The sequence below is a fragment of the Leiobunum rupestre genome, chromosome 1 (assembly GCF_980474605.1).
Source record: "Leiobunum rupestre chromosome 1, qqLeiRupe1.1.hap1, whole genome shotgun sequence".
In the NCBI taxonomy this organism is placed as follows: domain Eukaryota; kingdom Metazoa; phylum Arthropoda; class Arachnida; order Opiliones; family Sclerosomatidae; genus Leiobunum; species Leiobunum rupestre.
Window position 1 is genome coordinate 38,500,452 of NC_143384.1, and position 22,376 is coordinate 38,522,827.

Consider the following 22,376-nt stretch of genomic DNA (forward strand, 5'->3'; position numbering starts at 1 on the left):
ACGAGACACTGTTTATATATTGTTTGTTGAAATAATGGAAACTTTTCACTTACAAGTACGGTATTCAACAAGACCGTTTCCTTTTAACAATATAGCTCTTTTTTTAGCAAAAACACAACGTTCTGTCGATGAACAAGTTAATTGTAGAACATACTCGAAAACCTGAAATGAAATTGGTTTGGTCGGAATAGGTCAATTTGTCATTGAGATAACATGAAAAATAACAATATGGTAGTAGGTGGCCATAGCCTTTTTACTACTAATTTCAATTGTAATTTTAGTATGACTGCTAGAAATGAACGTTTTTTAAACTAATTGGTTTTATTGGTAATTAATTTCGAGATAAAAAAACAATTTTCGAAAGTGTTACAAAATTTTAAAAAGGAGGTTGTAAGAAGCGAGGGGTAAGACACTCTGCGAACTGGGTGTACACTGTCGTACCTTTGACAGTGCTAAATGGAACTCGCGAACTCTTGAAAGTATGTACCTTTAACAGTGCTAAATTCACGAACTCGGTGTACAGATTATCTGAGACTGTCTTACCCCTCGGTAAGAAGTCACAAAAATGTCTAATTTATGCCAACTGAATTTCCCAAAGCTTTTTTATGCATTTGCACTTCATTTAAATGTAGGTTTCCTTTTAAGTATTTAAACAGCGCAGTCACCGATATGAATATCGTTGTCTCAACGTACTTCAGTAATTAAGTCGGGAGTGTCCTTGACCATCATAACTTTAATACATTCCACGCCACGCTCCACAAAGCACTTCACGATGGTGATAGGCGACTTAGATTGGACTTTGGCACCTGGTTCAGTGCCATGGCTGATGCAAATGGAAATTTCCTCCGTTTGCTCTTCGTGTCCGATGAGTGCTCATTCTCCATAGACGGCATGTGGAGGTATGAAAATCCGCACTGGGGATTTCCTCACCACAATCAGGTCCAATTTCGCTTTAACGTCTGAGCTGGTCTACTAGGAGATCGCGTTATTCGACCATTTTTTTCTACCGAATAGGTTTAATGGGGAGAACAACTTGGCCTTCCTACAGAATGAAGTTGCAGAATCGTTGGAACATGTACCTTTGATCGAAATGCTGCACCTTTGGTTCCAGCATGACGCCTCCTCGCCAGCAAAGAGGTGTGGTACAACTCCTTAGCGTTGGATTGGAAGGAACGGCCCAGTGTGATGGTCTCCTAGGTCACCAGATTTGACACCGCCGGACTTTTCCCAGCGCGGATTCGTGAAGTAGGAATTTTAAAAGACGCCAGTCACTAGCGAAAAGACTTGAGCCCAGGGGCGTAGGAACGTTCTAGAAGTTGGAGGGGGCAAAGTTAAACGAAAAGGGGTCTGGAGAATGGTTTTTAATTTTTAATGGAGTGTAGCTTCTCCGAGTGCATGTGTACTTGTTACTACTATGTAAATTGGCGGGAAAAGACTGAAATTTAAACAGAGTTGACGTTCTATAAACTGTATATGCTTTTAAAATGATAATTTGAGTCTTTTGAAGATCTCAACTGACCAAAGGTTGGAGGGGGCAATAACATTAGTTGCCCCTCCCAGCAAAATTCTAGGGAGGGGAATTGCCCCCCTGCCCCTCCCGGTTCCTACGCCCCTGCTTGCGCCAGATAATTACTGCAGCGTTTCGACTCGTGACTCCAGCTATGGTCCGTGGCTCATTTCAACATATGCAGTATCGCGTACGATGGTGGAATTATTGAACCTCATTTAGTATAAGACTGGTACGTTTGTAAATTTTGTATTTTATTCTCTCAAAATTAATTACAAATAAAACAAATTAGTGTAAACAACGTTAATTTTTAGCAGTCATACTAACATTACAATTTAGATAGGTTTCTTTTTTAAATAGTTGTGAAAAGGCTACCCTTACAAAAATTTATGGCTGTATATTTGCTGCAATTGGGCTATTATATGGCTGCTGAAATGGACGCTTCAATAAAAGATACTAGGTTTCTACTCCCCTCTCCAAATTCATCTGGGAAGGAGCTATTTCCGGTCGGTCGGTCGGTTAAACGGTTTGTATGGCTAGCCAAAAAGTCATATTTAAGCCAATTGGAGACGCGTTTTTGCCCTCATGAGAATTTTGCGTCAGATAAGAAACGCGTCGGCTCACGTGTATAAGGAACATACTAATGTTAATTTTCGATAATATACTTTAAGGTAAAATATAATAATAATGTTAATTTTCGATAATATACTTTAAGGTAAAATATATAATGTTACTAAAACTAAGTATAAGAAGATAATATTATTATTATTATCATGCTCTTATGGTATAGATAATTAAAATTATATGTAATATTTTTATAATACCGGTCAATTTTAAAGCTTCTCATGGAGGCAGAGTTAATTCATTTCGTATAAAATTATCTTTTGGAAAAAGATGAAAACTCATTCCTTTAGAACGAAACATATTACTTTTGCAGTACGGTATGCAACAAGTGTTTCCTTTTAACCCGGTAACTTTTTCGGCATGTTAAGGCTTAGAAAAAAACCGATGTTACGTTCGAGAAAGTTTCCAGCTTTCTAATATTTCAACAAGCACTATATAAATAATAACTTACGAGTCCTGGCGGTCGGAAATATTACTTCTTGGCAATTTATGGGAAGTTGTTTTATTTAAGCGCCTATTAACTGCAATGGAGTACAGTCTAATTACAGTCCAAAACATAAACTGCAAAGGAGACGGAATTGTCAGGAATTACAGTTGAGATTTAAAAAAAATTGAGACTGTAATCGAGCTACAATTACAGATTTTTGACTCGGTTGAACTTTCAGCTGTTATGCAGAGATAATTTTGATAGCTACTAAATAGGTATCCATTTTGTTGGTTATCTCATTGAAGCGACAAAACTGACGAAAATTAGATTTATACGCTTTAAAGTTTTAAAATAATACCGTTATGGGCCTTAAGCAAACCAAATAAGATATTAAACCCGGGTTATTTAAATAAATAGCAAATGACGACAGGAATATCTACGAAAAGAGGTTGGCAAAGTTTATCAAATTAGGTATCTATTAAAATGACAATATTCGGTCTCTCTTTCTAATTGAACTAATCGAACAATTTTTAACAAGGCAGGAGCGGATCCAGGCCATCAAGTAAGGAGGGGCGATCACGGGCATTCAAAAGTCGTCTGCTATTTCTTCACAAATTTAGTTGGCAGGTATTAAAGTAGATGGCGCTAACGTTTCTAAGCTCGAAGCCTATATGGAGCGTGAAAATGTAACGTGGAGCTCTCATTTTCTACAACTAGAAAGTCTAGTATACTCTAGTCTCTATAAATATATTTCAATAACTTCAAGTATTCTAAGGGGGGGTGATCGCCCCCATCACCCCCCTATGGATCCGCCCCTGTAACAAGGCAGGTAACCATATTTAACGTGTAACTAAATTCTTAATCATTTAAAAATAATTGAAATCCGCAAACAGACGATTGAAACTGTTAACCCTCGCGTATTAGTCAGAAATCTACACCAGCAAAATGGCGTTATTGTACGGTTCATTCTTGCTCAAATTGCAAATGTTACATATTTATTCTTGGTGCATATATTTATTCTTGGTGCATATATTTATTCTTGGTGCATATATTTATTCTTGGTGCATATATTTATTCTTGGTGCATATATTTATTCTTGGTGCATATATTTATTCTTGGTGCATATATTTATTCTTGGTGCATATATTTATTCTTGGTGCATATATTTATTCTTGGTGCATATATTTATTCTTGGTGCATATATTTATTCTTGGTGCATATATTTATTCTTGGTGCATATATTTATTCTTTGTTCATATATTTATTCTTGGTGCATATATCTATCTATACTTGGAACTGCGTTATTGATGACGTAGGTATGCAAACTATGTATAGGGATCTATTTTAATTGTAAACTACCTTTATGTGGCTGCAGTGACATGGTTAAGGAAACAATAATCTAAATATTAGACATTTTTAAAGTTGATTTGGTACGTGTTCATTTCTGTCATTGCAAATTTTTATAACTAATAATAAGGTCCCCATAAAGGGTAGGCATAGAACCAGCCAGCCATACCGGTTATAGCCACCTGGTTAAATCCGGATATAGCCCCTTGAAAAAATCCAGATTTTTGTGGCTTTTTTAAAAAAAATTTAAAAATTTTAGTAAATTAATAGTTTTTATTTAGAAATTTAGTTTATTTTTGGTTTCATATTTAGAAACCGGTTTACTTTTACCAGTTTTTCGGTAGGTTTAAAGTTCCAAAGTTCGCTGCCTCGCTTCTGTCATACAAAAAAACTAGGGGGAATTTCCCGAGGAAATCAAAATAATTCAGTTATTTTATATAGTTATTTCGCTTTATTTGTTTAGTTTCTTATTTACGACAATAACTGCAGACAATTTCTACTTACAGAAGTAAAAGGTACTGTTTATATTTTAGCCGGTTATATCCGGAAAAGACCAGTTATAGCCGCTTAAAACCACTGGTCTGGATTTTTTTTAAAAAAGCTGGATTTTTCCCAAAGCCTTTCTGAAGTACATTTCGCGAAATATCATTATGAATGCGCACAAACCGCACGTTAACGTATTTGAACTTAGAACCACGCGGACGCGGGAGAAATATCCGCCGCGAGTCCTTAGCTTCGTAACCAAGGCTTATTCGCAATTTAATCGCTTTAAAACTTAAAATTGACACACTATTAAATAACGTTATTCATCGGAACCTAAAACTGGCTATTAGAAATAGGAGTTGTGTTTCTGAAGGTATTTATTTTTCAAATTTGAGATTTAGACGCGTTCTGTGTGGCATTTAGCAACCCGAGCGTGGCTGCTGTACCATTGTCCCCTGGATTAAGAGAAGGCCTAGAAATGGGCAGGTGTTGAATTTTTGAAACTGGCAAAATCAAAGTTTTAGTTTTATGCCTCTGTTGGCCAAAAGATGGCCCTAGATTTTTCCATTTTGACGTCATCAAGTCAGGCTGACAGCGAAAGATCGGCTGCTATTGCTTAAGGGAATTATTTGACTTATGCGAGAATATTTAAAATTCCCGCCTTGATCGTCTCGATATAAAGGTTGGAAATCGCGCCCTCTACGGAGTGTTTCGCGAGCGTGTAAAACATTTTGGCCGCCCGCTGTAGAAAAACGATTTCTATGCCTTCTCTTAATCCAGGGGCAATGGCTCTACCAAGTAAAATCATATTTTAGATATAGAAATTTTGAAAAAGAAGATGTCGCTACTGCCCTATCGTCGCACGTCCATTTTCTTCTCTCCAGGACAACGCCGTTATCATGGGCCACTGTGGTAGACCTTTACTTATGGGCACCTTATGATAGGTTTATGCTAATATTCAATGTTGACGTGGATTATCTGTTCGGTTTTCGATCTGCAAAATGTTCCTACTGCACCTTCTTGCGTTTTAATTTCCAGCTCTGTTTACACAAATAAACGCTTTGCTACGCCCCAGCATGAAAATATATATCGTTTTCTCGAGGCACGTGCTAAGCTATAGATTGGCCAAGCCAGACACAACGAGTTTAATTCTGCTAGTTTAAATAATCAATTTTCGCTCTTAATTTCGATTTCGACCCCATGACTGGATGCACTTTCCTAGTATGGATCAAACGGTTATCATTTCTTCAATCTAGTTCTGCTTAAATGAAATAATTTGGATAGAATAAACTTAAACATTAAAAATATATCACCCAACCGCTTTTGATTCCAGTTTAAAAAAAGTATTATTTAGTTTCGACACGGCTGATTCCAGTTCAATAAATCACCAAGTATATTTGCATATAATTTTCGTTAATATTAAAGCAAGTTTTTTAATGCAAAGACATATCTGGAATCTGTATATCTAATATAGTAATATTTAAAAAATATATGTGGGCTAGCTAACACCATAAAAAAATATTATTCATTTAGAAAAAGACTTTTTAATTAAATATGGAAACAATTTATAATTTCTGTAATTTACGTTATTGACCAATTTGTAATTTCTGTAATTTATGTTATTGACCAATTTATAATTGCTGTAATTTATGTTATTGACCAATTTATAATTGCTGTAATTTATGTTATTCACCAATTTATAATTGCTGTAATTTATGTTATGGACCAATTTATAATTGCTGTAATTTATGTTATTGATCAATTTATAATTGCTGTAATTTATGTTATTGACCAATTTATAATTGCTATAATTTATGTTATTGATCAATTTATAATTGCTGTAATTTATGTTATTGACCAATTTATAATTGCTGTAATTTACGTTATTGACCAATTTATAATTGCTGTAATTTATGTTATTGACCAATTTATAATTGCTGTAATTTACGTTATTGACCAATTTATAATTGCTGTAATTTATGTTATTGACCAATTTATAATTGCTGTAATTTACGTTATTGACCAATTTATAAATGCTGTAATTTATGTTATTGACCAATTTACAAACGCTCGAATCACTGCCAGGAGTACCTATAAATACAGCCATAATTTGCTTTAATTAATTGAAATTGCTTTTTGATCAAGGATAAAAATAGGTACTTTCATCCTACTTTACTGGTTTTTGATTTAATTTTAATTTTTATGTTCAAATCGCCGAAGTAATTAAGTACAAGATTCCGCGAACCAATTAATATATTTACAACCTAGGAATGAAATAGCTCTATCTAGTAGAAATGTTTGGTCTCTTGTCTTCAAAGATCAACATGATTGGCTGAAAAACCTATTTATGTTATATATTCTATATTCTTTGTCAGAAATGTCGAGTAAATTTCAACAAAGATAATATAGAACTGCGTATCCTAGATACGAATTCTGAGAGCTTTCTGATTGATGGTTTTCTAACGAAGCGTTTACCCACTTCCGGCACGTGACCTCCGAAAACTCGGCCTCCATCGGTCGTTGTATTATCCTATCACGGCCAACTGTCAGCGCATCATCAAAGTTGGATGTGGTCTTATCTATAGTTGGTTTCCATGGTAATGTTTCCCGGTAGGAAGTGGGAAAACGCAATTGACTATGCGCGATGCAGTGATTTCGAATCTTTGATTACTTGTTTGGATGAACTATAAAATGTTCAGATTTGAATTTTATTATAAATTGACACGGTTCTGTGTTTCGTGCATGGTAAAACAGATAAAATTCTAAACCCAGATTTAGGCCTTTTTCTCTAATCTGATAATTGCAGACGCTAGGTCATAGGCGCTACCTCGGAAGATCGTGGCACCTACACTCATTTCGGTCCCTTATAAAATATTTCTTCCGCGGCAAGATATTTTCGAAAAATAACATGCGATAACATGTTAACGTCCCACTATAAAATAAATTGTTAGTATCCGGATCTATCGATTAAAATCGTAAAATTTATCTACTAATATAATATATCCGAGAGCCAGGACCTGCAAATTTCTGTTTATATAGTGTTTGTTGAAATAATGGTAACTTTTCACCATAGAAATCGGATAAAAAACTAGAACGCTTAATCGAATGGCTGGCAGCACACCGATTAGATTCTTGGCTAAAACGACAGTAACACCCTCTATGCCGCGCGCACGAAGCTTATTTTGTCTAGTGACCAGGTCTACTTGGTGAATAACGTAGGCATTGATGCAAATAACCATTTACCGGTGTTGTTGATTCATTAGTGGTCTTTTCCACAAGTACAAAGCGAGAGAAGGCTGAAACTATCCAGAATGTAGTTTTCGGATTCATATTTTTCGAAAGGTAAATTCAGCATTTCCTTGTTATTTTCCGAGATGATAGATTATCTATTGAATAATTGTTGTAACTTATCTTTATTATTAAAAAAAATAGTTTACTGTATTTAGGGCTAGTTAGGAAGGCTTAGGCTTAGCCTTTGCTATCTAATTCTGTCACTCTTGTAAGCTAATGTTAAGTAATTATATGTTACCTAGCTAGCTCATATCCAAAAGTTAAACTTTTCTTCTCTGTTTGTTTGGGAATTTTACATTGGTCGCATAGGCCTAATTATTTAAAATACTTAGTTTATAGTAGGTTTTCAGTTTACTTCTGTTAAAATTAGATGTACTTTTGTTTACAGAAACTGTCTTTGCTACGACAACGAAGGCGCAAAATTGTAAGACGCGTTTCGGGTACAACCTTGAAACCGCGAATACGACACAACGATTGCTCATATGTAAAATGTTTATAGAACATTTTTTGTAGGAAATAGCCGGGCCCTAATGTTTTAAATTGGGTTTATAGCCATACATACAATACTAACGTAGATATTCGAAATACACCATTACTGTGCACCGGTTTCCCCCATAACCATTGCGCGTAAAACAACTATTTATAACAGTAACCTGTGAAAAGATATGTTTTTGTTTGAGTACTTACTCCTAAAATATTTAATTACGCAATTTTGAACCATTCTTCATTTTTTATTTAAAAAAACGCGTTTTCTAGTGCGTTATTAGCGATTGGATATTATGGTAAAAATAAAACTATTTCTAACACTAACCTGTGAACAGATATGTTTTCTTTTGTGTATTTACTCTTACACGATTTAATTACGCCATTTTGAGCCATTCTTCAATTTTAAGAATGGGCCAAACGCAAGGTTCTTTAAAAGCTCTAATCGGTCCATGCGACAAAATTTCAAAAATCGTTCTAGTTTGTTATCCGATTTCTATGCTTTTCACCTGTAAATAGCACGGCGCATTTTGGTTAAGCCTTAATATGTCAAAAAAATCTACCTGGTTAAAAGAAAACACTTATTGCGGTGAAAAGTTTCCATTATTTCAACAAGCACTATATAAACAGTAACTTACAGGGCCTGGTTCTCGGAAATATTACTTCTTGGCGATTTCCTTGAAGATGTTTTATTGAAGCGTCTATTTGATTTTTTTAATTATCCCATGCTGAAGGCTGCCGATAGATGTCCCTACACTCAACCGGGAAAGAGCACCGGAAGTTTCATCTTAAAACCGACTCACCTCCCCCCCCCCCCTTCAACCAAGAGAGGGGCGAGACCGTTCCTAAATGAAATCTTTTATTGGCCCATGTATCAACTTTGGCACGTGCACAAAGTTCTTAAGCGCGTAAAAAAATACATTACAAGTTCTCATACGAAAGTGTAGGATTTCACGAAACTTTGCTAGGCCTTAGTTCAAACGCTTACAGTCTAACGCTTAGTGCTTAAAATGCCGACTGTAAAATAAATCGCGTTGAGAAAAACTAGAGGTCAAGTATCCGCAATCTAGTTTTGAAACACGAACCACAAAATTACTTTTTTTAGACAACAATCAGTCAGTTTGTCTGGGCGTCGTGTCGTTAGCCTGGAATGCGCGGCTTTGGTTTGTTTCGCGATTATTAAGGGCTAGTTTTCACTAGGCTTAAAACGACACTACGACGCAAAACATTTTCCGTTAGGCCTTGTACGTAGCGTTTCTTTCAATCCACTTCACCTACTGGATTGCTCCTAAAAGGCAATCAAATCGGCTTGATATCTAATTGGTTCCTTAAATCGTACGTCTTGTGACGCACGTGTTTCCGTTCCCCTCTCCTTACTTGACGGAGAGGGGGAACTAGACCTCAAATTTAGTCATTCTCCCTAATTAATAAATACATTCTTGGTTAGGCCTAATAAATTTTCGCGTTCACGCTCGCCTTCTCGGCTTTAGTTCTAGTGCAAACTAGCCCTAAATGTTTTCATATCTAATCAGCGTTCCCCGTTTGAAAACAGCCTTTCTCGTTTTCTGAAGTGGCGCGAAGAACACTTGGATTCTTTGCTTCTTCTTTGACTGAAAAAAAACAGCGTTGACCCCCCCCCCCCCCCCCCCCCCCCAGCTGCTGCGTTTCGCGTCTACTTTTACTCTCGACAAAAAAATATAAATTGGCAAACTCTACCCCACTTCGTCGCTTGGAGTTAAAATGCGCTATCTACATTCGCTGGGTATACTTGACATTCCACTCGAACCACATTTGGAAAGTAGAAAGACTGACTGTCCTGTGAATTGTTAAAAATTGTTCCTATAATTCTACCCTGGAGTTTGAGAAATATCTAGACCTTATGATATATTATAGAGTACGTAGAATATATTAAGTACATAAAGACTTTTATTATTTTTATCTGATGCATTATTTAGAACGTTAGCCGAGGAGTCGGACATTGACCAAAATCCAGTATAAAATTTGGGTAAAAATCCATAAATCTAAAATCCTACCATTTGCTTTCTATAGACTTTAATTCGAAAATATTTCAAGGAAAATATTTCAAGGAAAATCCTGCATTTTGTTAAAAAAAAAGCAATACCCGATCCCTCGATGTTACCTAATTTTGTTTCTATATAGTACTTAGAATGTTAGCCATTTTATTTCTATAAAGTACTTAGAATGTTAGCCATTTTATTTCTATAAAGTACTTAGAATGTTAGCCATTTTATTTCTATAAAGTACTTAGAATGTTAGCCATTTTATTTCTATAAAGTACTTAGAATGTTAGCCATTTTATTTCTATAAAGTACTTAGAATGTTAGCCATTTTATTTCTATAAAGTACTTAGTCTTAATTATTCTATAATGTACTTAGAATCTTAATTATTCTATAATGTACTTAGAATCTTAATTATTCTATAATGTACTTAGAATCTTAATTATTCTATAATGTACTTAGAATCTTAATTATTCTATAATGTACTTAGAATCTTAATTATTCTATAATGTACTTAGAATCTTAATTATTCTATAATGTACTTAGAATCTTAATTATTCTATAATGTACTTAGAATCTTAATTATTCTATAATGTACTTAGAATCTTAATTATTCTATAATGTACTTAGAATCTTAATTATTCTATAATGTACTTAGAATCTTAATTATTCTATAATGTACTTAGAATCTTAATTATTCTATAATGTACTTAGAATCTTAATTATTCTATAATGTACTTAGAATCTTAATTATTCTATAATGTACTTAGAATCTTAATTATTCTATAATGTACTTAGAATCTTAATTATTCTATAATGTACTTAGAATCTTAATTATTCTATAATGTACTTAGAATCTTAATTATTCTATAATGTACTTAGAATCTTAATTATTCTATAATGTACTTAGAATCTTAATTATTCTATAATGTACTTAGAATCTTAATTATTCTATAATGTACTTAGAATCTTAATTATTCTATAATGTACTTAGAATCTTAATTATTCTATAATGTACTTAGAATCTTAATTATTCTATAATGCACTTAGAATCTTAACTATTCCTTAGAGCATTTACTATGCTTGTTTTTTTTGTTTCTACCAAATACTTAGAATCTTAACTATTCTTTTGAACATTTCCAATGTTAGTTATTTTGTTTTTATCAAGTACTTATAATCTTAACTATTATTTTGAACATTTCCAATGTTAGTTATTTTGTTTTTATCAAGTACTTATAATCTTAACTATTCTTTAGAGCATTTACAATGTTACCTATTTTTATTCTTTAAAGTACTTAAAGTGTTAGTAATTTATTAAGAAGAATTTGTTACCAAATTACTTGTTTTTAAGTATTAAGAATAGGGTCTTTTCCTGCGATTAAGACCAATGTTGTTAAAATTTCACTCACCGCTAGACATATCTAACTAAAATCTATAGAAACAAAAATTGTAGTTTAATATATCTGGACGTTTTTAAAAACTATTATTAACTGACTAGATTAATATATCTAAAAATACCATAGTCAAGTAAATTATAACACTAATAAATTATTCCCCTCGGGTGTAATAACAACAAACAGTTACTTTTACCATTTGATTATGTTTTTAAAAGCATCGGTTCCAATGAATTTTGGTGAAGATGAAAATATTTACCAAATACTCAACTAGGAATTTTTTGTACGTTTATTATTCACAATGAACACTTTTTCTTCAATCTTCATCATAATGTATTTTTCTTTACGCGCGTGAAAACGTTATGTTTGTGTCAAAGCAGAGAAACGTGTCGTCGCGCGCTAGTGGTAAACGAGGCTTACAACTTAAGCCTAACTTCTGTAGAATAAAACATTAATACCGTCTGCTGCTATGAAGTATAAACGAAACAACTGATAAAACGACGCGTCGCTATTGGCTCTAGCTAGAGCGATAGCACGTGACTAAAAATTTCTGTCGTTAGCCTCTCTCTCATAACACTGCCATAACTAGACACGTCTTAGAATACCAATTTCATTCCCGTTAAGAAATTGTCGCTTACAAATTGTCGTTTCGCCTATCGCCAGAATTTTTGTCGCTAGCTTAACGATAGCCTCAGAATCGAGCCCCTGGTTTGACTAAAACCTTGGAAAATTGGTCAAATTCAAAATTAATAATTGAACGGGTAAAATTAAAGTCGATGGTTGCTTAAGTCAAAATCACTGTTCGAAATCTTAAGGAATGACCCAGTAGATCGTGATATCTCTAGTGTCACCGGAAGGAAATCTATACCTGGTTCCAACAATCATTAGGGATAGTACTAACAATTATATTTTATAAGGGGCGCTACCAACAATTTTATCATTTAAGGGGCGTTACCAACAGTTATGTGTAATTTGGGGCGGTACCAACAAGGATGCTTAATTAGGGGCGTTACCAAATCATGTTTTTTACGGGCGTTTTCAACAATCAAGTTTTATTATTTGAAGTACCAACAATTAATCAAGGTTGTTTTATTATTAGCGTTACCAACTAGAATGTTTCATTAGGGGCGTTACCAAAAAATCATGTTTTATTAGGTGAAGTATCAAAAGTAATGTTTTATTAGGTGAAGTATCAAAAGTCATGTTTTATTAGGTGAGGTAATAATCAGATATAATAATCAGTTAGGCTAATACCAAAGTCATGTTTTATTAGGTGAGGTACCGAAAAATCATGTTTTATTAGGGGAGGTATCAAAAGTCATGTTTTATTAGGGGAGGTACCAAAAAATCATGTTATATTAGGTGAGGTATCAAAAGTCATGTTTTTTTAGGGGAGGTACCAAAAATCATGTTTTATTAGGGGTGGTACCAAAAATCATGTTTTATTTTATTTATTTTATTTATTTGTTCAATATTAGCTACTTCTGTTTTACTATGGGCGGTAGCGAACAATCAAGAAAGATTATTTTATTAGGGGCAATACCAACAATTACCCCTTTAGAAATTACTTTGAAAGCGCTGATAAATTAAAGCTTTTAATTTTCGTGTTCTACCGCTATACCACATTTATCTTATCGAGTTCGGCGAGCGCATTTTGAATCGAGTCTGTCGCGAGTTACGCGGTTTTGTCGTTGAGATCGCGGTAATGTCGTCTACCCCCATTTAAAACTGTCACACAAAAAGCACCCCTGAAACCGGACGTTGTACTCTTCATTTCATCAATCAGATTTTATCAACAGCCTCCGGTTCAAGTAGCTATAGGGCCGCGTACACTCCAATCTGCGGGAGAGTGTGTTTTGCAATCGACGGAAATCTCGGGCTCGAAACAAAACTAGATTAATGTGGTGGTTTGTCGGTCCATTAGGAGAGGAGATTCTGAGCTCCGCTGGAAGACGCTAGAAGTCTACGTTCTTAGAATTTTGTAGATCAACCAAAAAAAAAAAGGGTTTAGTTTAGTATTATTTTCGTTTCGAGTAATTTGGTAGGGAAAAAGTTACCACACCAATATGGATGTGAAATTGCCAACGTTTTTAGTCCTCGCTATCGTCTTGTGTTTGTGCTCCGTGGAGTCCCGTAAGTTTATTTCGGGTTCCGGGGCCACAGCCAAGAAAATGGACATTCGTGATTACGAAACCAAGATTATTAATACGTGGTGTTGTAAGTATCGTTTTTGACTTTTTCTTTATCCATTGTTTAGATTTATTGCGACGTGCTTCTCCCTAAAGAATTATTGATTCGAAATTTTGGGTGTGGTTTACTGGTTGAAAAATTGAGCATTGCAGTCCATAGGTAGTTCCTTTTAACGTGGTTTACTGGTGTCTAATTTTGGCTTAAACCGACGGGCTGCTCTCTAAAGTACCTTCCGATTTCAAATAGTCGGGCTGGTCTCTAAAACACCCTTGATTCTCAATTGACGGGTTGCTCAATAATGATCTCTTGATTTTAAATTAACGGTTTGCTCAATAATGAGTTCTTGTTTCTAAATTGACGGGTTGTTCAATAATGAGCTCTTGATTCTAAGTTGACGGGCTGCTCAATAATGAGCTCTTGTGTCTAAATTGACGGGTTGCTCAATAATAAGCTCTTATTTCTAAATTGACGGGTTGCTCAATAATGAGCTCTTGGTTCTAAATGGACGGGCTGCTCAATAATGAGCTCTTGTTTCTAAATTGACGGGTTGCTCAATAATGAGCTCTTGGTTCTAAATGGATGGGCTGCTCAATAATGAGCTCTTGTTTCTAAATTGACGGGCTTCTCAATAATGAGCTCTTGTTTCTAAATTGACGGGCTGCTCAATAATGAGCTCTGGTTTCTAAATTGACGGGCTGCTCAATAATGAGGTCTTGTTTCTAAATTGACGGGTTGGTCTCTAAAGAATCCTTGATTCTAGATAGACTTGGATTCTAAAGTAACTTCGATTCTAAATCGAGGGATGGATCAATAATGAACTCTTGATTCTAAATCAACGCGTTGGTCTCTAAAGAACCCTTGATTATAAATAGACGTGTTGGTCTCTAAAGAACCCTTGATTATAAATAGACGTGTTGGTCTCTTAAGTACCTTCGATTCTAAATCGAGGGGATGTTCAATAATAAACTTTTGATTCTAAACCGACGGGTTGGACTTAAGGACTAAGGAACCTATAAGGGGTAGGGGGCCATTCCCCTTCAAATTTTTGTTAGGCTACATTTTTAAAATTGAACGCCTATAAAAGCAATAATAAAGCCTAGACGATAACTTTTGGTAATTTGATGATCTGCGCTACGGTGTTAGTGTTTCGTAAATATTCCCTAACAAAATATTCGGTCTAAATTTGTGGGCTGGACCCTAACGAAATATTTGTTTTAAATTTGTGGGCTTGAACCTAACGAAATATTCGTTTTAAATTTGTGGGCTGGAACCTAACGAAGTATGCGTTCTAAATTTGTGGGCTGAAACCTAAGAAAACATTCGTACTAAATTTGTGGGCTGGAACCTAACGAAACATTCGTTCTAAATTTGTGGGCTTGAACCCAAGGAAACATTCGTACTAAATTTATGGGCTGGAACCTAACGAAACATTCGTTCTAAATTTGTGGGCTGGAACCCAAGGAAACATTCGTACTAAATTTGTGGGCTGGAACCTAACGAAACATTCGTTCTAAATTTGTGGGATGGAACCTAACGAAACATTCGTTCTAAATTTGTGGGATGGAACCTAACGAAACATTCGTTCTAAATTTATGGGCTGGACCCTAACAAAATATTCGTTCTTAGTTTGTGGTTGGACCCTAACGAAATATATGTTATAATTTGGTGGCTGGGTCTCTAAGAAATGACTCTTTCCCGAACTGCATGTGTTGAAAAATATAGGTACTTCTTTACAAGGGCGTATTTATGGGAGGGTTTTGGGGGGTTTAAGGTAAAAAAAGTGCCACCTGAAATAGTGACATTAAAAGTCGCTAGATGACTTAGGCCAATGCAGATGACTTGGGCCAATGGAGGTGCCTTGGGCCAATGGAGGTGCCTTGGGCCAATGGAGGTACCTTGGATCAATGGAGGTGCCTTGGGCCAATGGAGGTACCTTGGGTCAATGGAGGTGCCTTGGGCCAATGGAGGTACCTTGGGTCAATGGACGTGCCTTGGGCCAATGGAGGTACCTTGGGTCAATGGAGGTGCCTTGGTCCAATGGTGGTGCCTTGGGCCAATGCATGGTGGTGCCAGCTAATTATTATGACTATTATTATTATTAAAGGGGTTTGTACACGAAATGAAATCATGACTACGCCCTTGCATCTCGCACGCACTCGAGGGGCTAGTCACTCAGCTTAATCGGTGAACAAGCCCGTACCTTTGACTGTACTAATGAGATGCCGCATAATCCTTAGCGTCTGTTCCTTTATCAGTGTTGAGTACGCGTAATCGGTGAACAGGCCATCTGAAAGTGGTTAGCCCTTCACACGCACTCTCGTTTTGAAGGCAAATCGCTTCTATTCCAGCTGATAATTTTTGCTGATATTTTATTTTTTTATACCCACAGCGGTGTTACCGAAAATTAAGTCCAAAGTTAAGAAATGCGAAAGGAAAATGCCAGACAAGGTAGGCCTTGGTTCGAAATGCTGTAGACGAAATCCAAAACAATTTTTTCGATCTTAGGCCAAACAATTAGACGCTGACGCCAGGTCGATTGTGGCTCCGACGATGAGCGAAGAGGAATATAGAAAATTACTTTGTGACAATCAGTCCTCTGTTCACAAACAGGTAAGTTCATTAAAAGCTCGTTCCTTCGTAACTTATTACGGTCCAGTAAAACGTTTTTTTATTTTTTCAAGGTTTTGGACTTCAAAGTACAAAAATGGGAGGAGTTAAAGGATCAGGAGGTAAATATATATATTTCTTTTAAAGCCTTTTAAAAAGACTTATAGTGGTCTTTTCCAACTTGTTTTTACGAAATGGAAGCTACTTAAGTTTAATAGATGGCTGGCTGGCTGGCTGGACAGGCAGTATTATTCTAATAATTTGTACTAAAATTTGAGTTTTATCATTTCAGCAAGCTCTTCCTAAAGGGGAGAAACGGAAGTTAAAAAGATTTTACGTTAGTATAAATTATATTTAAGTCCAGATAAATTTAAAGGAAAATTAACATCCTTAGAAAATATTTATTCTTTAGAAAGTTCGTCAAAAATAAACCAAAGCTACAATTAACTGATTCACAAATTGCGTACAGGGAAAAAACATTAAGAGCCCTTAGAGGTTGGATTTTAATGCTTAAATTCGAACTAGATGGCGCCAATTTAAACCTCTTAGGGATTCATTACCAAAACATCTTTTACACAAACACTATTTTAAGCAACGTTTTATGTGAAAATTTTGAACAAACGTTACAACTAAGTGAAAATTTTACCTTAGTAACACAAAAATGAAATATTTTTCGCGATATTTAATAACTTTAAAATTTCTACGTTACAGACTGTTGGCGCCATCTGGTAAGACTTGGGGTATTTAAAAATCGTCCTCTAATGGACTTACTCGAGCGGAAGTATTTTCTCCCGTATCTTATGTGCATTGGTCTATTGGAGTTTTGTTATTGAGAGTATGCGCCTACGTGAAAGCAGAGATTAAACTCTTAGAACCGCAGAAAATATAAAAAGGAATAGCATAGGCTTAAGTCAGAACATTACCGGAAGTTAAAAGGTATAAAGTATCCCTAGAAGATAATCGTTCGAGTTGTTATTCCTCTTTTATATTTTCTATGAAGAACGGTTTGTTTAAAAATCCAAATAACAAATTTCTAATCTTGCTAATCTAGTCTATTTGTGATGTTTTGATTAATAAATTGATCATTCTGCAGTTCTGTTTATAAATAATGAATAATATTATTAAAAATAATTTATTGGTTTGGCTTTTTGGCTTTCAAAATTGGGGTTCCGCGGAAAATAATTATTTTATCACTATACAAGAGGCTGTTTTACACATAAATATTAATGTTATAAGTTAAAATTTCAAAATTAAAAGAGCTCAGCTTGAAATAGCGCGAAAGTAGACAATGGCCACTTTAGTCTTCCCCCTTAAGGCTTGGCAAAAATACGACATTCTGTTTACAGGTGAAAAGTTTTCATCATTTCCCCAAACACTTTATAAACAATACCTTGTGGGTTCTGGCTCTCGGAAATATTACTTCTTGGCGATTTCCTTGGAGGATGATTTATTTAAGCGCCAATTGCAACTATTTTTCGTAGCTTGCTCGTGTGTGTGTATTCGTTGCCATGGCAACGCGTTTAGGTCCGCCGTGACATTAAGACGCCCATGGGGTAATCACGTGATTATTTCGCGGGATCGTGTGGTGTTTCGTTACGTGATCTGTGATGATAAATATTGTCATGGAGGTTTAGAGGGTACGACTTAACACTACGACGCACCGAGCAAGCATCCAATGACGAAATTTCTAATGAACTTCATACTTACTCAGAGTGTAATTTTCCGCTGACCTTTTCATTTTTTTTATTTCAGAAATGCGTCGCTAAAATTGCCCCGAAGTAAAGAAGTTTTTAGTCGATTTTGTAAACCATTTTTTAAGCCTCTATTTGTATATTTTATTGTATTTAAATGTTCAAATAAATATTTAGAAACAATATGTTTTAATTAAAGATTTGTCTACTATAAAGCTTCGTATACATTGCAGTCCTAAAAACTTAAAAACTACCAAAATGGAAGAACCAGGAGTAATGATATATTTCGGAGAAAAACAAGGAGTAATTATATACTTCACATAAGAATCAGGAGTAATGATATATTTCGGAGAAAAACAAGGAGTAATGATATATTTCGGAGAAAAACAAGGAGTAATGATATCTTTCACATAAGAACTAGGAGTAATGATATCTTTCGGAGAAAAACAAGGAGTAATGATATACTTCACATAAGAACAAGGAGTAATGATATCTTTCACAGAAGAACAAGGAGTAATGAAATATTTCACAGAAGAACAAGGAGTAATGTTATATTTCATAGACTACTGAAAATAGTTCAATTAGGCTTTTCAGTTAACATAAAACTATTTAGTGACCAACACGTGAAGTTTCTTAAATGCTGGATTTTCGTCTTCTAAGCACAGAATTTTCCATATTAAAACACAAAGTGTACGAGAAGTTTCTTAAATGCTGGATTTCTATCTGCTAAGCACAATTTTCCATATTAAAACACAAAGTGTACGAGAAGTTTCTTAAATGCTGGATTTTTATCTGCTAAGCACAATTTTCCATATTAAAACACAAAGTGTACGAGAAGTTTCTTAAATGCTGGATTTTTATCTGCTAAGCACAATTTTCCATATTAAAACACAAAGTGTACAAGAAGTTTCTTAAATGCTGTATTTTTATCTGCTAAGCACAGAATTTGCCATATTAAAACAAAGTGTCTGCTTAGCAGACGGAAATCCAATAACTAAGTGAGCTTCTTTCGTTTTCCACGAGGTGGAGCTATATTAACTGTTAATTTATGCTATAAAAGTCTTATTACGGATACTAGTTTACTGTACGCAATTATTCTTGACAGTAGCTTGAATTAAACATTAAAGATGAACAACTTAATTTTAGTTAGTGCTTCCAGGAGTTAATCAACTTTGAACTTCATCTAAATGGGCGATCGTAAGTAAATTTCGACCTTCATCTTAAAAATGGCAACTTAACAAAACATTCTAAAATCTTATAATAAAAATAACTATAATAACTACGGCAATCTTGACCTTCAGAACCGCAATCTTTAGAATTGGAAGTTTGACCACCCGTGATCTACGGTACCCGCTGGTGCGGTGGCCTCGCAGCGAGAGTAGCTGGGTTTGATCCTGGCAGCTTGTGGAACTGGCTGAAAACTGGTACAACTCGATCCTGCTACGTAGAGTGTGTATGTTCACTCCCAGTTGGTTAAACGTGATTCCCCTTTCCATAAAACCTTCTTGAGGTTAACGTTAATAGTGAGTGTATGGAGCTGTTGGTTCGGGTTTACCCCCATTTCGCCCAAAATAGTTCTCCCAATTCCAATTTCTCCCAATCCCATTTCTCCCAATCCTATTTGTCCCAATCCCATTTGTCCCAAAATAGTTATCCCAAATCCCATTTGTCCCAAAAAAGTATCCCAAATCCCATTTGTCCCAAAATTATACTTGGTATAAACATGAATCTAAGTTTTATTTTAATATGCAAGTACATCAAATTTTGCCCATTTCATTTTACATCGAATCCCCATTTTATCGCTTCGAGGAATTCTTCTGGGGTTTTGGATCCTAAGCTAATCTAACCTAACCTAACCTAACGCCAAGTCAATTCACTTATTCACAAAACGGTAAACTTACTTTGTTTACCGATTCCAAATAATGATTGGGAGAAAGGGGAATCCATATTTTTGGGAATATTGATCGTTGGGAGAAATGGGAATCAATTTTTTGGGTTAAATGAACTCCGGTTCGGAGAAATGGAATTGGGACAAATGGGACACCATGTTGTTGGGAGAACTGATAAATTTGGGAGAAGGTAAAATTGGGATAAAGGGTTCCATCGGCCTCGTAAGGGGATGACAGTGGGGGGCGAAATAGCACAATTTTTTTAAAGCGGAAGGAGACAAATTTTTGGTAATACGAAACTTTACAAAACACGTGGTCATTTCGCGGAAATTTGGATTTCGATATCGGTCGCAACGGACGAAGTTTTGTCACCTAGGCGGCTAGGCCTAGTTTGCTTTTATTGGAATTTAATTAGAATTAATGTGGAAAGTGGTTATTGTTCAACGAATTGTCTTAGTGATTGATTTTCTTTTCGCTTATCATGTATTTTATTATTACCATTAATTTCATTGCTCGACATTGTTAAAACCGAAAATTTTAATACACTGGCGAACTCGCGGAGGAATACTACGCGGTCATTGTACATTCGTTTAGCGCGACGTGCGCCTTCTAGTGGCGGTAATCGAAATCAAAATCCGGACTGGCTAGGGGGGCGAAAGTTTATCCCCTTACGAGTGGCATGAAGGGCTTGCAACCACCCTCCTACACATTGTAACCTGGTCACCCGAAAAAAGGCATTAAAAGTCACTCGCTGACTTGGGTTTAAGGTGCTGCATTGATTATTATTATTACCTTATCATAATAAATTAAAATATGGAGGAAGAAACTACTATCCTGGAGAAGCAGACGCGCGAACAGCGGCACAATTGAGATTTGTGCCTATTAGAGTGTCGCCACCTATGGATGAACTATAACTTTATAAAGATTCCGTAATGTTTGTCCTAAAATAGGAGTCGCTAAACCTGGAGTAACGCCTGGCGCCTCTAGCAGATTTTCGTGCCGCACTTCGAACAATCGGCCCGTGTATTTACCTCTCCAGAAATAGTTTCTTTCTCCGTGATTAAAGCAAGTGGCGGCTCTATCATTGCCACCTGTATTATGAAAAGGCCCCTGTTATTAGAGATGGCCATGAATCTATCCGACTCTTCGAAAAACGCTGCTTTACTGGAGAGCGTGGTGCCATCTATTAATGGCAAGGGAAGCTAAAATTCAAAATCGCCAAATGATAACGTCGCCAGAGAGCCATTGTAGAGTATTTTACTTAGACAACTTATACTCTATTTAGTTATCTTTAACCTAAATTATGTATCCCGTGTAAAAATATTGTTTAAAATTGCTGTAATTTATGTTATTGACTAATTTACCAACTATCCAATCAAAGCGAGGGGTACTTATAAATATCGCCCTTTTGATTTCGACGCTAATGACATCTATTGAATCGGAAGCGGAAATTTCGGAAATTGTCTTCCCCCCCTTTCCGTAAAACATTCAGCGTAAAGGTTCGTCCAATGAAATTTGTACACAACACTGCGTTATCGTGTTTAAAGGCTAGCTGCGTTCTCCTGGTGTTTGTTGCTCCTAGGTGCCAGGCTCGTATCAAGACTCCAAAATGCGGGGCGTGCCAATGCCTGGATATTAAAAATCGTGATTTTTGACTCCCACTTATAAAATTAGTAAATATAACGAAATTTGCTTTATTTTTTTTTAATTTTTAAATTTCGATTTCGTTGAAAACAGAATATTAAACAGCGTTTAAAACTAGCTATTGAAAACGGTTGCAATGCTAGTAAGCAACTGTCGGCTCTATTATTTGATATCGTCGCCAGAGAGCCATTGTAGAGTATTATAGTTAGACAACTTATATTGTATTTTGTGGGCTTTAATCGAAATTATATATCCCGTGTAAAAATATTAATTATAATTGCTGTAATTTATTTTATTGACCAATTTACACACGATCCAATCAACGCGAGGGGTACATATAAGTACCGCCTTTTTAATTTCGACGCTAGCGACATCTATTAAAAAAGACCTACTTCACGTCAAGCCGCCACTTGCTTTAAAACGACTAGTAATTTTGAAGACGATCTGCTAATAGTTTTATTAATATAGCAGGATAAACGACGATGAAATAGTAAGCATGACCTGCAGTCCTATGGACGTTTTAGCATAATTGTTATAGGTTATAGTATCGTCCAATCTCTTTATCGTGTATCCTGGTGTAGCCCCAAATTTCCAAATATCCGTCGAAACATTTTTGATGGGCTGGTTGAATATTTCTTCAATTGAAAGACCATCGCATATATTTTTTTATGACTTGTTGATCTTCGGTGCGTTTTTCTTTCCCCATTAATTTATATAGTTAAAATATTATAATCTAATCTTCTGACCGACTTCATTTTATTTTAATGAATTAATGGGGTG

General features: G+C 35.4%; 1 protein-coding gene across 1 annotated transcript; it reads left to right on the top strand.

Annotated features, from left to right (window-relative positions):
* The first annotated feature begins 13,352 nt into the window (after positions 1 to 13,352).
* LOC149962755 (uncharacterized) lies at positions 13,353 to 18,246 on the top strand. The gene is made up of 6 exons (XM_090169738.1): positions 13,353 to 13,792; positions 16,155 to 16,213; positions 16,271 to 16,375; positions 16,447 to 16,494; positions 16,665 to 16,709; positions 18,125 to 18,246. The coding sequence occupies exons 1-6, from the start codon at positions 13,642 to 13,644 to the stop codon at positions 18,152 to 18,154; spliced, it is 438 nt and encodes a 145-aa protein (XP_090025864.1). The 5' UTR covers positions 13,353 to 13,641; the 3' UTR covers positions 18,155 to 18,246.
* Positions 18,247 to 22,376: the final 4,130 nt, after the last annotated feature.